Source organism: Gopherus evgoodei, chromosome 2 (genome assembly GCF_007399415.2).
Source record: "Gopherus evgoodei ecotype Sinaloan lineage chromosome 2, rGopEvg1_v1.p, whole genome shotgun sequence".
Lineage (NCBI taxonomy): Eukaryota > Metazoa > Chordata > Testudines > Testudinidae > Gopherus > Gopherus evgoodei.
The window spans coordinates 299188891-299203730 of record NC_044323.1 but is presented as its reverse complement, the minus strand read 5'-3'; the positions used below and the strand labels follow the sequence as shown (position 1 = coordinate 299203730).

The window sequence follows — 14840 nt, the reverse complement described above, 5'->3', positions numbered from 1 at the left end:
GGTCTCAAGGTTTAAACCGAGTAGGGCTTGCCAAAAGCCTATGCCTAGGGGTGATCCCCACATGTCATGTTTGAAGTGTATGAGAGAATCCCATCAAAAAGATCACTGCAAGATTTGCAGGTGATTTTGTCCCAGAATGAAAAAGGAGAGGGACTAGAGACTGAAACTCCTCTTGATGGAGCCAGCTCTCTGCCCACATTCAGAGCCGAGTCCGTCTGAACTGGCACCTAGCATGTCTGCATCAGTGTGGAGTGCACTGGCTTCAATGAGGGAGCTCCCAGCACTGAGGAAAGACTCTGGGACTAAGGGTCTTCTGCACCATCAGGATTCTCTCTGGCACCGAAGAGCTCCTCATGTGGGGAGATGAGTGGGTGCTCCCAATCACCAGTGCTGCAAAAGAAGCATAGAAAGATGGATAGGAGGTGCTCACCCACACTGAAAACAGCTGAGCATGAGGGTTTGAGAGGAGTGCGACCTGCACCAGGCCACTCCAGCTCCAGGCTATCTAGTGCAGCACCATGGACTCCGGCCTTGCTGAGGGGTCTGTCGAGCCCAGTGCCTCTGGACTCCCCTCCGAGGAAGTACCATGGAGAGACACTAGAGCTTCGCTCCATGCCGGAGACTTTCGAAGCAGCTAGGGACCTTATAGCTCTTATGGCACTGCTGTTTCTCGCCAGGTGTGAGAGGGCACTGATGCCAGACCTCTGGCACCACAAAGGCACTCGGTGCCATCTAGAGATAAGCCAGCCATGTCGTGGCACCAGTCAACTTCTCTTCAGCACCGCTCTCCAACACCATCCAGCATCGACTCGCCTGGTCGCCACGGAGCAAATCTTCACCATTGGAGGTGGAGTCTTATGCCTCAAAGATAAGTCAGCACCACTCGCGGCATCAGCACCTAAGGCCTGATGCCGGGCAGTCTCTTCCCCCTATGCCCTGACCAGCGCAGTGGCAAGCGCCTGTGCAATGGCCCTTTTGAACCCCATGGGCATTTCATCAGGCCAAGAGTTCGTATTCCAGGGGGTCACTATCAGTTGCCTCTGAAGAAAGAGCTCCTCTGCTCCCTCCTTTGACCCATGAGCATTCCTGCAGTACCAAGACTGGCACCAGACCCAGCAACGAGGTCAACAACGAGCCTGAGGAACCAGCACCGCGTCATCTTTGCAAGCCAGAAAAGCAAGAACAGTGTCTCGTAGATCCTGGATCTACCTCACCTGTGGGTTTTGGATCATTTATCCCACTTCTATTGTGCGTGGGCCCTGATTACTTTAGATCAGTGGGTGCTATGCATGATTGGATTGGGATATTCCCTTTGATTCAGTTCTCTCCCTCCTTCCCACACCCTTTCCCACACTCCTTCCCTATCCCTCTTCACAGACACTTAAGAGCAACTCTTAATGCAGGAGATGCAGATGCTCCTGAGAATGGGAGCAGTAGGGGGGGGTCCCCTGGGAGTTAAGGGGAAAAGGGCTCTACTCCTACTGTTTTCTAATTGCAAAAGCCAAAGGTGGTCTTAGACCCATCTTAGACAGCTTCATGAAGAAGCTGAGGTTCTGCATGGTCATTCCTTCCTTGGATCCAGGGGATTGGTATACCATCCTCAACTTGAAGGATGCGTATTTTCACGTATCAATAATCCCAAATCATGGAAGTTTCCTCAGGTTCATAGTGAACCATACCTACTATCAGTTTATGGTCCTCCCCTTCTGCCTCTCAGTGGCTCCTCACGTGTTCACCAAGTGCATGGCAGTCGTTGCCATTTTCCTGAGGAAACAGTATACAGGTGTTTCCATACCTCGATGACCAGCTGATCAAGGCACGCACCAGGGTGCAGATAGAAGAACACGTGGACCTGATAAGGTCAACTTTTGACAGGCTAGGCCAGAGGTGGGCAAACTACGGCTCACAGGCTGTGTCCAGCCCATCAGACCTTTTAATCCGGCCCTTGAACTCCTGCCAGGGACTGGGGTCGTTGACTTGCCCCACTCTGGCACTCCAGTTGGGGAGTGGGGTTGGGGGCTTTCCCCTCTCTGTGCATGCTGTGGCTCCGTGCAGCTCCTAGAAGCAGCAGCATGTCCCCCCTCCAGCTCCTATGTATGGGGCAGCTTGGGGGCTCTGCACGCTGCTTCTGCCCCAAGAGACACCCCCCAACTCCCATTGGCTGGGAACCGCAGCCAATGGGAGCTGCAGGGGCAGCACCTGTGGACAGGGCAGCGTGCAGAGCTGCCTGGCTGCACTTCCGCATAGGAGATGGAGAGGGGACGTGCCGCTGTGTCCAGGAGCTGCTTGAGGTAAGCGCTACCCAGAGCCTCCTCCACGCCCTGATCCCCCTCCTGCCCTCCAAACCTCTCAGTCCCAGCCTGGAGCATCTTCCTACACCCCAAATCCCTCATCTCCAGCCCCACCCCAGAGCCTGCACCCCCAGCCGGAGCCCTCACCCCACACCCCAGCCCCGTGCCCCAGCCTGGAGCCCCCACACACCCTGAACTCCTCATTTCTGGCCCCACCCCAGAGTTCACACTCCCAGCTGGAGCCATCACCCTCTCTTGGACCCCAAACCACAATTTTGTGAGCATTCTTGGCCCACTGTACAATTTTCATATCTAGATGTAGTCCTCAGGCCAAAACGTTTGCCCATCCCTGGGCTAGGCCTATTGGTAAATACACAAAAGTTGACTCTTACTCCCACTCGGAGGATAGAGTTCATATGGGCTGTGCTGGATTGAAAGCAAGCCAGAGCATTGCTCCCGGAATCTCGTTTCCAGGCTATTTTTTCCATCATAGAGGACCTCAGGCACTACTACCCTACTATCATGTCATAGAACTGCCTGAAACTTCTGTGGCACGTGATGGCATGTATGTATATGGTTCAGCAAGCAAGACTGTGGCTCAGGCCGCCTCGGTCTTGGCTGGCATTAGCATATCGCCCAAGACGAGACCACTTGGAAAAAGTAGTTGCGCTTCCCTCTTTGGTAGTTGAGGCCCTCCTGTGGTGGCTCAATACATGAGAAGGAAGCCCTTGTGCAGACCATTCAAGACCTCACCCTGCTCTGGTTACAGACGGGTCAGGGGTGGGGTGGGGAAGCTGAGGACTCAAGGCCTCTGGTCCCAAGAGGAGGTCTCGCTCCACATCAGTGTCAGAGAGCTAAGAGTAGTATTCCTGGCCTGCTCGACCTTTCAAGCCTTACTGGAGGGAAAATCTTTATTGGTCATGAGGGACAATACAACAGCAATGTTTTATATAAATAGACAGGGTGGAACATGTTCCTCTCCCCTGTGTCAGGAAGCCCTCAAGGCTTCTTACCTTCCAGGATCTGAAAACGAGTTGGTGTACCATCTCAGCCGGTCCTTCTGCAACCACGAGTGGTCTATTTGCCCGGACATTGTGAACAGCATCTTCCAAAGGTGAGAAGTTCCCCACATAGACTTGTAAAAAGTGACAGAGTCCTGTGGCACCTTATAGACTAACAGAAGTATTGGAGGATAAGCTTTCATGGGTGAATACCCACTGCGTCTGATGAAGTGGGTATTCACACACGAAAGCTTATGCTCCAATACTTCTGTTAGTCTATAAGGTGCCACAGGATTCTTTGTTGCTTTTTACAGATCCAGACTAACATGGCTACCCCTCTGATACTTGACGCCACATAGACTTGTTTGCAACAAGACACAACAGGACGTGCCTGCAGTTCTGTTCCCTCCTGAATCACAGCCGGGGCTTGATCGCAAGCACATTCCTCCTTCCCTGGAAGGACAACCTGTTTTACACATTTTTCACCCATCATTCATCATTCACAAGGCTCTGCTGAAGGTCAGGAAGGAAAGGTCGCCTTTGATATTGATAGCTCCAGCCTGGCCATGTCAGCATTGGTATACTACACTCCTAAACCTGTCGGTGGAGACACCAATCAGCCTGCCCCTAGTTCCACACTTGATCACACAGGACCACAGCCATGTTCAACATCCCAACCTCAAGTCTGTCCACCTCACAGCATGGAACCTCCATGGCTAAGCCCCTTGAAGTTGGCATGCTCACGACCCGTTAGAGAGGTCCTCGGCAGCAGGAAACCATCCACTAGGGCCACATACCTGGCTAAGTGGAAAAGATTTTCCATCTGGTCAATGCAGAAGAGGACTTCACCTTGCAGTCATCAATACCCTCCATTTTGAACTATTTGTTGCACCTAAACAGCAAGCTGTCAGGGTCCTCCATAAAGGTTCCCTTGGCTGTGATTTTGGTGTGCCACCCCGGGGTGGCTGACCAATCAGTCTTTGCTAACCCAATTGTTGGCTGTTTTTCTCAAGGGGCTGGACAGGTTATACCCCCAAATGCGACAACCAATCCCTGCATGGGATCTCAATCTTGTACAATCAAGATTAATGAGACCCCGTTTGAGCCTCTAGCGACTTGTTCACCGCTCTACCTATCCTGGAAGGTGGCTTTCCTGGCAGTTATCACTTCAGTCAGGAGGGTCTCTGAACTCACGCCTTCACATCTGAACATGATGTTCTGTAAAGATAAGGTTTGAGTACAGCCTCACCCAGCCTTCCTTCTGAAGGTAGTCTCACAATTCCACACAAACTACGACACTTTCTTCAGTTTTCTACCTAAAGCCACATGGCAACAGCCAAGAGCGAAAACTCCATTCCCTGGACATTAGGTAGGCATTTGCCTTTTATATTGAAAGGACATTAGGTAGGCATTTGCCTTTTATATTGAAAGGACAAAACTGTTTTGGAAGTCAACTCAATGTTTTTTAGCAATAGCTGACAGAATGAAGGGCTGCCCGGTGTCATCCCAGAGAATCTCGTTGTGGATCACATCTCGTATTCGTGCGTGCTATGATTTGGCAAAGATACATGCACCCGCACTGACAGCACACTCCATTAGGGCTCAGATGTTTTCAGCCGCATTTCTGGCACAGGTCCCAATCTTAGAGCTGCAACATGGTCGTCTATGTACAGCTTTAGTTTGCATTATGCTATTGTACAGCAAGTCAGATGAAGGACAAAAATCTACACTCTGTAGAGGTCAAGCATAGGAGCTTGTTACACACAGCGCTGGCGGAGTGTCACCTTGCTTATTAGGCTCAGACACACTGCCAATCAGTTGATTACAATAGAATATGTAGATTTTCCATGGATGGAGGAAAGTGACGGGGTAGGCATCCTGGGATAAGTTTTGCAGCAAGACAAGATAGCACAGTAGCCAGTGGTTAACAGCTTACATAATGTCTCCACCCATGGTCTCAAGTTAGCAAGTTAACATTTAATTAATACTTTGATAAAATGTTATTAGTATAAAATATATATGTTGAATTCTGATTTGGGGTCCATAGGAATGGAGCAACTCCTTTGATTGTCCACCAGGTACATTCCTAAGGGTTAAAGCAAAGAAACAGTGAAAGTATATGGCAATAAAAATTGTCTCCTTTATGTCTTAAGGCAAGGGATTGGTCCCTTGGAAGGGGAGGTGGGAGGATGCCATATCTTATACTGACATGTGCCAACTTTTCATAAACTCAAGGTTGGATCTGTGGGAAGAACATCTCCCTACAGAAGAAACTATCGCAATAGGAACAGGGATTCTTTGTTCAATGCGCAACTCTGAATAAGACACAATTATTTAGTTCTTAGCTCCAAAACCTGGCAATTTGCTGACTAGTCTTATTTTAGCAAAACAAGATTATCTGTTTACCCCAGCTTTCTCTTAGCTGATCACTGTTTGCTAGGCCTCTGGTCTCTTGACCATACTCTGGACTTTGGGTCTGGAAAAGAGCTGGCACAATCCATAGACCAGATTGTTATATAAAATGCACATGGATTTTAATCCTTCATCAGAAACAATGCCACATTTGCAAGGGCAGTACTTCAATCAGTGAATCAGTGATGCAAGCTGCGTGACCTCCAACCCCTCTGTCTAGGGACTGCTTGGGAGTCACCTACTTGGAATCTATATGAGCAAGCACTCGAAGAAAAAAAAAGTTATATACCTTTTCAAAACTGTTGTTCTTCGAGATGTGTTGCTATGTCCATTCTAATACCCACCCACCTATCCCTCTATTGGAGTTAGCTGGCGAGAAGGAACTGAAGAGATTTTGGGGGGGTGGGTGTTGGCAGGGCCCTATAAACCGCACCATGAAGGCGTGACTCCAGGGGGCTCCAGAGCTGACCCTACGGACACCACTGGGGAAAAACCTTCCGGTGATTGCATGCGGCACTCGCACACCTACTTGGAATTGACATGAGCAACATATCTCAAAGAAAAACAGTTACCAAGAGGTAGGCAACTGTTTTTTATTTTTCAGTCTCCCTGCAGACTCAGACAGACTTCATGGAATTGGTTAAAGTTGGGGAATATTTTGAAGATTGTCTTCACAACCATAAGGCTAGATATTTCATTTTTAAAATGAAAGTTGAGACCCTAGAGCAAAGATAACAGCTTTCCTAGAAAAGCTTGAGCTCTCTCAACTGGCAAAGTCCAACCCCTGAAGGCTTCAAACTGCTGCAAAAATAATAATCGCACTTAAAAAGGTGAGGCTTAAGGCTTCTCTCCTGGAGCTCGAGGTACATGAAAGAAATATCACGGGGGTGGGGCAAGGGGCAAATTAAGGCCCGTGAGCCACATCCGGCCCATCAGGCCTTTTAATCCAGCCCTTGAGCTCCAGCTGGGACAGCCAGAGGGGTCTCTGCATGCTGCCCCCTCCGCAAGCACCACCCCTGCAGCTGGGAACTGTGGCCAATGGGAGCTGCAGGAGTGGCACCTGTGGATGGGGCAGCGTGCAGAGTCGCATGGCCGGCTCTGTGCCTCTGCATAGGAACCAGAGGGGGGACATGCCGCTGCTTCCGAGAGCTACTTGAGGTAAGTATCACCTGGAGCCTGTACCCCTGAGGGCCCCCCCATTGCCCCAACCTGCCGCAGCCCTGATCCCCCTCCTGCCACCCACCCCTCAGTCCCAGCTCAGAGCACCCTCCTGCACCCCAAACACATCAGCCCCATTCCAGAGCCTGCACTCCCAGCCGGCACCTTCCACTTCCCCCTGCCCACCTGCCCCAGCCCTTATCCCCCTCCCACCCTCTGAACCTCTTGGTCCCAGTCTGGAGCACCTTCTTTCATCCCAAACCCCTCATCCTCAGCTCCACCCCAGAGCCCACACCCCCAGCCAGAGTCCTTACACACACACCCCAGCCCCCTGCCCCAGGCCGGAGCCCCCTCCCTCACCCTGAACTCATTTCTGGCCCCACCTCAGAGCCTTCACCCCCAGCCAGGGCCCTCACCCCCTCCCACACCCCAACCCCCAATTTCATGAGCATTCATGGCCCACCATCCAATTTTTATACCCAGATGTGGCCCTCGGGCTAAAAAATGTGCGCACCCCTGAAGTAGTATCTCAGCATCTCATAAATTAGATGGAAAAAAGGGACCATAATAACCATCTGATTCTAGACTGATCTGCACAACACAAGAGATAGAACTGCACTTCATGATTCATACCCTGAGCCCAGTAACTTGTATACGTCTTCACACAGTTAACCTTTGGGACTCATTGCCAGGGGACATTGTGAAGCCAAAACTTCAAGATTCAAAAAAGAACTAGATGTATTCATGAAGGATAGGTCCATCAATGGCCATTAGTCAAGATGGTCAGGGATGCAACCCCATGCTCTGGATGTCCGTAGACTGTGGTTGCCAGAAGCTGGGAGTGGACACAGGGAATGGATCAGTCAGTGATTGCCTGTTCTGTTCATTCCCTCTGAAGCATCTGGCACCAGCTGCTGTCAGAAGACAGGATGCTGGGCTAGATGGACCATTGGTCTGACCCAGCAAGGCCATTCTTATGTGACTTGTGGTTGAACTGGAGCATCTCTTTTAGAAAGATGCCCAATCTAGATTTAAAGATTTCAAGTGACAGAGAATCCATCACATCCCTTCGTAATCTGTTCCAGTGCTTAATTATCCTATTAAAAATGTGTGCCTTATTTTCCATTTAAATTTGTCTAGTTTCAACTTCTAGACATTGGATTTTAAGTCTTTATCTGCTTAATTAAAGCTCTCTCTAACATCAGAATTTTTCTCCTTGTATCATGCTGTCCTGTGAAAACTGTAATTGTCTCAGTGTTACTTTGTGCATCCCTGTCTATTGTATCATTCCTATGTCTCTTACTGTACACTTAGATGATAAGCTCTTAGAGGAAGGCATGGTCTCTTTCTTATGTTATGATTGTGTACAACATTGCACTGCTGCTGCATTATAAATAATCATAGAATCATAGAACTGGAAGGGATCTCGAGAGGTCATCTAATCCAGTCCCCAGCACTCGTGGCAGAACTAAGTATTATCTAGACCATTCCTGACAGGTGTTTGTCTAACCTGCTCTTAAAAATCTCCAATAATGGAGACTCCACAACCTCCCTAGGCAATTTATTCCAGTGCTTAACCACCCTGACAGTTAGGAAGTTTTTCCTAACGTCCAACCTAAATCTTCCTTGCTGCAATTTAAGCCCATTGCTTCTTGTCCTATCCTCAGAGGTAAAGAAGAACAAATTTCCTCCCTCCTCCTTGTAACAGCCTTTTACATACTTGAAAACTGTTATCATGTCCCCTCTCAGTCTTCTCTTTTCCACACTAAAGAAACCTAATTTTTTCAATCTTCCCTCATAGGTCATGTTTTCTAGACCTTTAATCATTTTTGTCACTCTTCTCTGGACTCTCTCCAATTTCTCCACATCCTTCCTGAAATATGGCACCCAGAACTTTGCATAATACTCCAATTGAGGCCTAATCAGCACAGAGTAGAACAGAATTACTTCTCGTGTCTTGCTTATAACACACCTGCTAATACATCCCAGAATGACGTTCATTTTTTTTTGCAGCAGTGTTACACTATTGACTCATAGTTAACATGTGGTCCACTATGACCCCCAGATCCCTTTCCGCAATACTCTTTCCTAGGCAGTCATTTCCCATTTTTTATGTGTGCAACTGATTGTTCCTTCCTAAATGGAGCACTTTGCATTTGTCCTTATTGAATTTCATCCTATTTACTTCAGACCATGTTTCCAGTTTGTCCAGATCTTTTTGAATTGTAATCCTGTCCTCCAAAGCACTTGCAACCCCTCCCAGCTTGGTATTGTCCGCAAACTGTATAAGTGTACTCTCTATGCCATTATCAAATCATTGATGAAGATATCGAACAGAACTGGACCCAGAACTGATCCCTGCGGGACCCCACTTGTTAGGCCCTTCCAGCATGATTATGAGCCACTGTTAACTACTCTCTGGAAATGGTTTTCCAATCTTATAGTAGCTCCATCTAGGTTTGCATTTACCTAGTTTGTTTATGAGAATGTCATGTGAGACAATATCAAAAGCCTTACTGAGGTCAAGATGTACCACAACTACCGCTTTCCCCCATCATCAAGGCTTGTTACCCTGTCAAAGAAAGATATCAGATTGGTTTGACACAATTTCTTCTTGACAAATCCATGCTGACTTGTTACTTATTACCTTATTATCTTCTAGATGTTTGCAAATTGATCGCTTAATTATTTGCTCCTTTATCTTTCCAGGTACAGAAGTTAAGCCGACTCATCTGTAATTCCCTGGATTGTCCTTATTTCCCTTTCTATAGATTGGCACTATATTTGCCCTTTCCAGTCTTCTGGAATCTCTCTTGTCAAGGGTTTTTTCCCCACTTTGAAATTTAGCATCCAAAAAGTGGGGACCTGCATGATCACTTCTAAGCTTAATTCCTAGCTTAGATCTGGTACGCTGCCACCAGCCAAAAATATAGTGTTTGGCACACTTCCTGTTCCCCCAAAACCTTCCCTGGGGCACCCAAGACCCAAACCCCTTGGGTCTTAAAACAAGGAGAAATAAACCATCCCACCTCCTTTCCCCCCCGCCAGACTTTCCCCTCCCTGGGTTGCCTTGGGAAGCTATACAGATCCAAACTCCTTGGATCTTAAAACAAAGAGGAATTAACCATTCCCTTCCTTTTCCCCCCACCAATCCCTGGTGAGTTTAGACTGAATCCCTTGGATTCCAAAACAAGGAAAAATCAATCAGGTTCTTAAAAAGAAAGCTTTTAATTAAAGAAAGAAAAGGTAAAAATTTATTTCTGTAAAATCAGGATGGAAAATGCTTTACAGGTATTCAGATTCATATAGACTAGAGGGACCTCCCCCTCCAGCCTTAGATTCAAAGTTACAGCAAACAGAGGTAAAAATCCTTCCAGAAAAAGGAAAACATTTACAAGTTAAGAAAACAAACATAAGACTAATCTGTCTTGCCTGGCTATACTTACAATTTTGAAACATGAAAGACTGATTCAGAAAGATTGGGAACACCTGGGTGTACAGTCTGGTCCCTCTTAGCCCCAAGAGCGAACAATGAACAAAACGAACAGCAGGAACAACGACGTCCCTCCACCAAGATCTGAAAGTATCTTGTCCCCCTATTGGTCCTCTGGTCAGGTGTCAGCCAGGTTTACTGAGCTTCTTAACCCTTTACAGGTAAAAGAGACATTAACCCTTAATCATCTGTTTATGACATCTCCCATCTACCATGACTTTTCAAAGATAATTGCTAATGGCTCAGATATATCCTCACTCAGTTCCTTGAGTATTCTAGGATGCATTTTCATCAGGCCCTGGTGACTTGAAGACATCTTATTTATCCAAGTAATATTTAACTTGTTCTTTCCCTATTATAGCCTCTTCTGATCCTACCTAATTTTCACTGGCATTCACTATGTTAAACGTCCAGTCACCACCAACCATCTTGGTGAAAACCGAAACAAAGAAGTCATTAAGCACCTCTGCTATGTCTGCATTTCTGTTGTTATAATAATAATAAATTTAATAAGTTATTATTATAACTTAATTATAATAACAATGAAGAAACCATCTTCAGCCTAGGGTTGCCAATTGTCTAATCACACAAACCCAACATCCCTGCCAAGTCCCTTCTCCAAGGCGCCATTCCCCGCTGACTTCATCCCTTGTCCCTCCATCAGTCGCTGTTCCCCACCCTCACTCACTTTCACCGGACTGGGGCAGGCAGTTGGGTGCAGGTGTGTGTGTGGCTCTGGGCTGGGGAGTGGGGCCAAGGGGTTCAGAGTGTGGGAGGGGGCTCCAGGCTGAGCCTGGGGCAGAGGGTTGGGGTACAGGAGGGGGTGTGCGGTTTGGGCTCTGAGACAGAGTTTGGGTGCAGGAGGGAGTTCAGGGCTGGGTGCGGGAGGAGGTGCAGGGTGCAGGTTCTGAGAGGGAGTTTGGTTGTAGGAGGGGGATCAGGGCTGAGGTAGGAGTGCAGGAGGGGGTAAGGGTTATGGGCTCCAGCCAGGCAGTGCTTACCTTGGGCAGCTCTCGGAAGCTGACGGCATATCTGGCTCCTAGGCTCAGGGGTGGCCAGGTGGCTCTGCACACCGCCCCCTGCCTGCAGGCACCGCCCCCACAGCTCCTATTGGGGGCAGCGCTCAGAGACCCCCTGGCTGCTCTTGCACATAGGAGCTGAACATGTCAACTGCTTCCAGGAGCTGCGCGGAGCCAGAGCAGGTAGGGAGTCTGCCTTAGACTCGCTGCGCCGCCAACTGGAGTTTGGCCTATTAAAATCTCCCAGATTGCCTTTAATAGTCACCAGGAGATTGAGGCCAATTCCAGGAGACTCCCGGCCAATATGGGAGGGTTGGCAACCCTACTTCAGCCCACTTCCCTTTTCATGGGGGTGCTTGGAGCCTCTGTTTTCTGCTGCACATGGCTGAGAGTCCCTTTGAGTTTAGAGCTGCAATGACTGTTTTATTGCAGGCCTTCACTGCGATGGTGAAGAAGGAGCAGGAAGAAGCTGAACGAGAGAGACAGAAAGAGGAAGAAAAAAAGAAGCAGCAACGAGAAATACAACAAAGGAAGAAACGGATGCTGGAGGCGGCATTTGATGGGGATGTGGAAGAGATGAAGGCTGTGCTAAAGGAAGTTAGTACTTGGCAGGGAAGAGGTTCCATAGGAACTGGAATACACATAAGAAAGGGAGGACCTCATGTCCTTTTCCGTGAGCTCTGTTCATTTCCAAATGTATTGATTTCGATCATAGTCCGTTGCTGAAGGCTGTAGAAATGATTCCTTCTGAAACATGCTTTCTGCAAGAGGCCCCAAGCCTCCTGGTTCCTCCCCTCAGAGACTTGTTCGTTAGGTAACAAAGGACAAAACATAAATGAAGTAGGGAGCTAGTAAGGTGTTTGCCATGCATCTGGGTTGCATCATGCTGTGTTTGTCTCTTCCTGCCTCTAATCTCTTTCTGCCTGCTTTGATTGTGAGCTGTTTGATGCAGGGAGTATGGTTTGTGTGTATCTGGAACATACCTGAAACTTCACAATGTAAATAAACTGTATCCAAAAATCTCTCTTCGTTAGTCTTTCAGCTAATACACAATTCCCGGGGTACCCAGAGCAGAAGGCATTCTTTTTGCATTCTCCATGTTTATATTCTCCATTTGTGTGTTTCTATCCAGGTGTCAGATTTGGATACAAAGAATGGTGTGGGTACCGATGAAAAAAGGAAGGCCACGCATCTCTGTAATCACATCAACATGGTGGAGTGCACTGACGCTAATGGGAACACCCCCCTTTCGGAGGCAGCAGGAGGTGGCCACTCCAGTGCTATCAAGCTGCTGATAGAAAATGGAGCCAATCCCAACTGCAAGGTACAAAATTGTGGTGGTGGAAGGAAATAGGCCACAACTGAAATGGGAACTGCCTGAGATTCAATAGAACAAGACTCACAGCAACTTGTATAAACAATGTTATGAAAGATAGCTTGGCTAGACTGTGGGGTCAGCTAATGTGCTATGTGTCTAATTGTACTTCAGTACTCAACTCATACTGCCTTACTTGCTGTAGTGGGGATAAGAGGGCAAGATTCAATCCTTAGTAGGTAATTAACCCCTAAAACAGTCCATTGGGGGTCCAGAATTGATATCCATGTGGGAGAGATCTCCAAGGTGGTAAATAGTTAGGAGGGGCTGTGTTAAATCCTCCACTAGCAGAATCCCCAGCACAGTAATCAAGTGGTTTCTTCATGTGTTTGTCCACATGGATTGTAGCCTTTGTGCACATGTGTACCATGCATAGGAGACTGGACTCTTTGGGCCAGCAGAGTCCGTTGGGGCCATGCCTGTGCTCTGGATGTCCTTGCCTCTCCACAACTCAAGGCCATCAAGTGTGGAGGTGCCCTACTGTCCCTCAGTGCTTTCCTACCACTAATGGTAGTGAGACAAAAACAACAAGGAGTCCAGTGGCACCTTAAAGACGAACAGATTTATTTGGGAATAAGCTTTCATGGGTAACAAACCCACTTCTTCAGATGCATGGAGTGCAAAATTACAGATGCAGGCATTATTATACTGACCACCAATTGATTTGTTACCCACGAAAGCTTGTGCCCAAATAAATCTGTTTGTCTTTAAGGTGCCACTGGCTCCTTGTTGTTTTTGTGGATACAGACTAACACAGCTGCCCCCTGGCTGGAGAGGGGCCTTGACCTAGTCTTGAGGCTTTCCCACTCTTTGGCATACCTCACAAGACCGGACATACTTGGCAACGTCCTTGCCCATCCCCTCCCAGTGGAAGGACTTCCCCAACCGGTCCTTGGTTCTGTTCACCCCAGCATGGCCATTGGGATGATCATGGGCTAAGCTTAAGAGCTTCCCCCGGTACTTAGTTGGAACCACCAACTGTTTTTGCGGCTGCCATTCTTCCCGGTGTCCACCAGAAAGAATTTCCTTGTATAAAAGTCCTTGGTCTATAACAAACCAGGATCAATTAGAAGAGCTGAGAGGCGGTGGGGTGCTCCGTGCCGCCGCCCAAGCTTTCTGAAGGCTGTCATCTGCTTCCTGCTCAGTCTGGAACTGTTCCCTTGAGGCTGGGGTCACCAGTTCTTCCTCAGACTATGGACTTGGGCTTGGTCCCTCTGGAAGCGATGTAGGTGATGGGTTTGTTTCCGTTGCTGGTGAACCGCTCTCCGCTGGTGCACCTGAGGGTATTTCAGGCTCTGGCTGAGCCTTTTGGGTATGGCTGTCTTTTGCTTCTGCCAGTTCTGGCTCGCTGGCCCCCTCTGGCGTTGAGTTTGAAGATGTGGTTGCACTTGTTGGTGCTGGTTGCTGTTCCAGTTCCGGGCATGGACTCCGGGTCCACTACCTCTGTCTGGGTCTCTGGTAACACAGACGGGGCCTCTGTGGACGGCTCAGGAACAGGAATGGGTCTGGAAGCTTGCCTGATTTGGCTGTGTGTAACCATTCCCACTCTCTTGGCCCGCCTCACCTGGTTGGCCAAGTCTTCCCCCAATAGCATGGGGATAGGATAATTGTCATAGACTGCAAAAGTCCACATTCCTGACCAGCCTTTGTACTGGACAGGCAGTTGAGCTGTAGGCAAGTCTACAGCTTGTGACATGAAGGGGTAAATTGTAACTTTGGCCTTTGGGTTGATGAATTTGGGGTCAACGAAGGATTGGTGGATAGCTGACACTTGTGCCCCCGTGTCTCTCCACGCAGTAACCTTCTTTCCGCCCACTCTCAAATTTTCCCTTCGCTCCAAGGGTATTTGAGAGGCATCCGGGCCTGGGGATCTTTGGGGTGATGGTGGTGTAATGAATTGCACTCGCATGGTGTTCTTGGGACAGTTGGCCTTGATATGTCCCAGTTCATTACACTTAAAGCATCTTCCATCTGATGGGTCACTGGGCCGAGGTGAGTTACTGGAGACTGAGGTGGAAGGGTAGAGTGTCTGTGGCTTTACTTGGGTGGTATGTGGGGTCTTTGGCTGTCCTCGGTTGTAGGGTTTATGGT

General features: G+C 48.4%; 1 protein-coding gene across 1 annotated transcript in view; it reads left to right on the top strand.

The window, feature by feature from the left end:
• IQANK1 (IQ motif and ankyrin repeat containing 1) overlaps positions 1 to 14840 on the top strand; it is a 178937-nt gene that overhangs the window by 49109 nt on the left and 114988 nt on the right. The window contains exons 5-6 of the mRNA XM_030554161.1: positions 11807 to 11971; positions 12507 to 12698. Coding sequence (XP_030410021.1) covers positions 11807 to 11971; positions 12507 to 12698 — 357 coding nt within the window. The remainder of the gene's footprint in view (positions 1 to 11806; positions 11972 to 12506; positions 12699 to 14840) is intronic.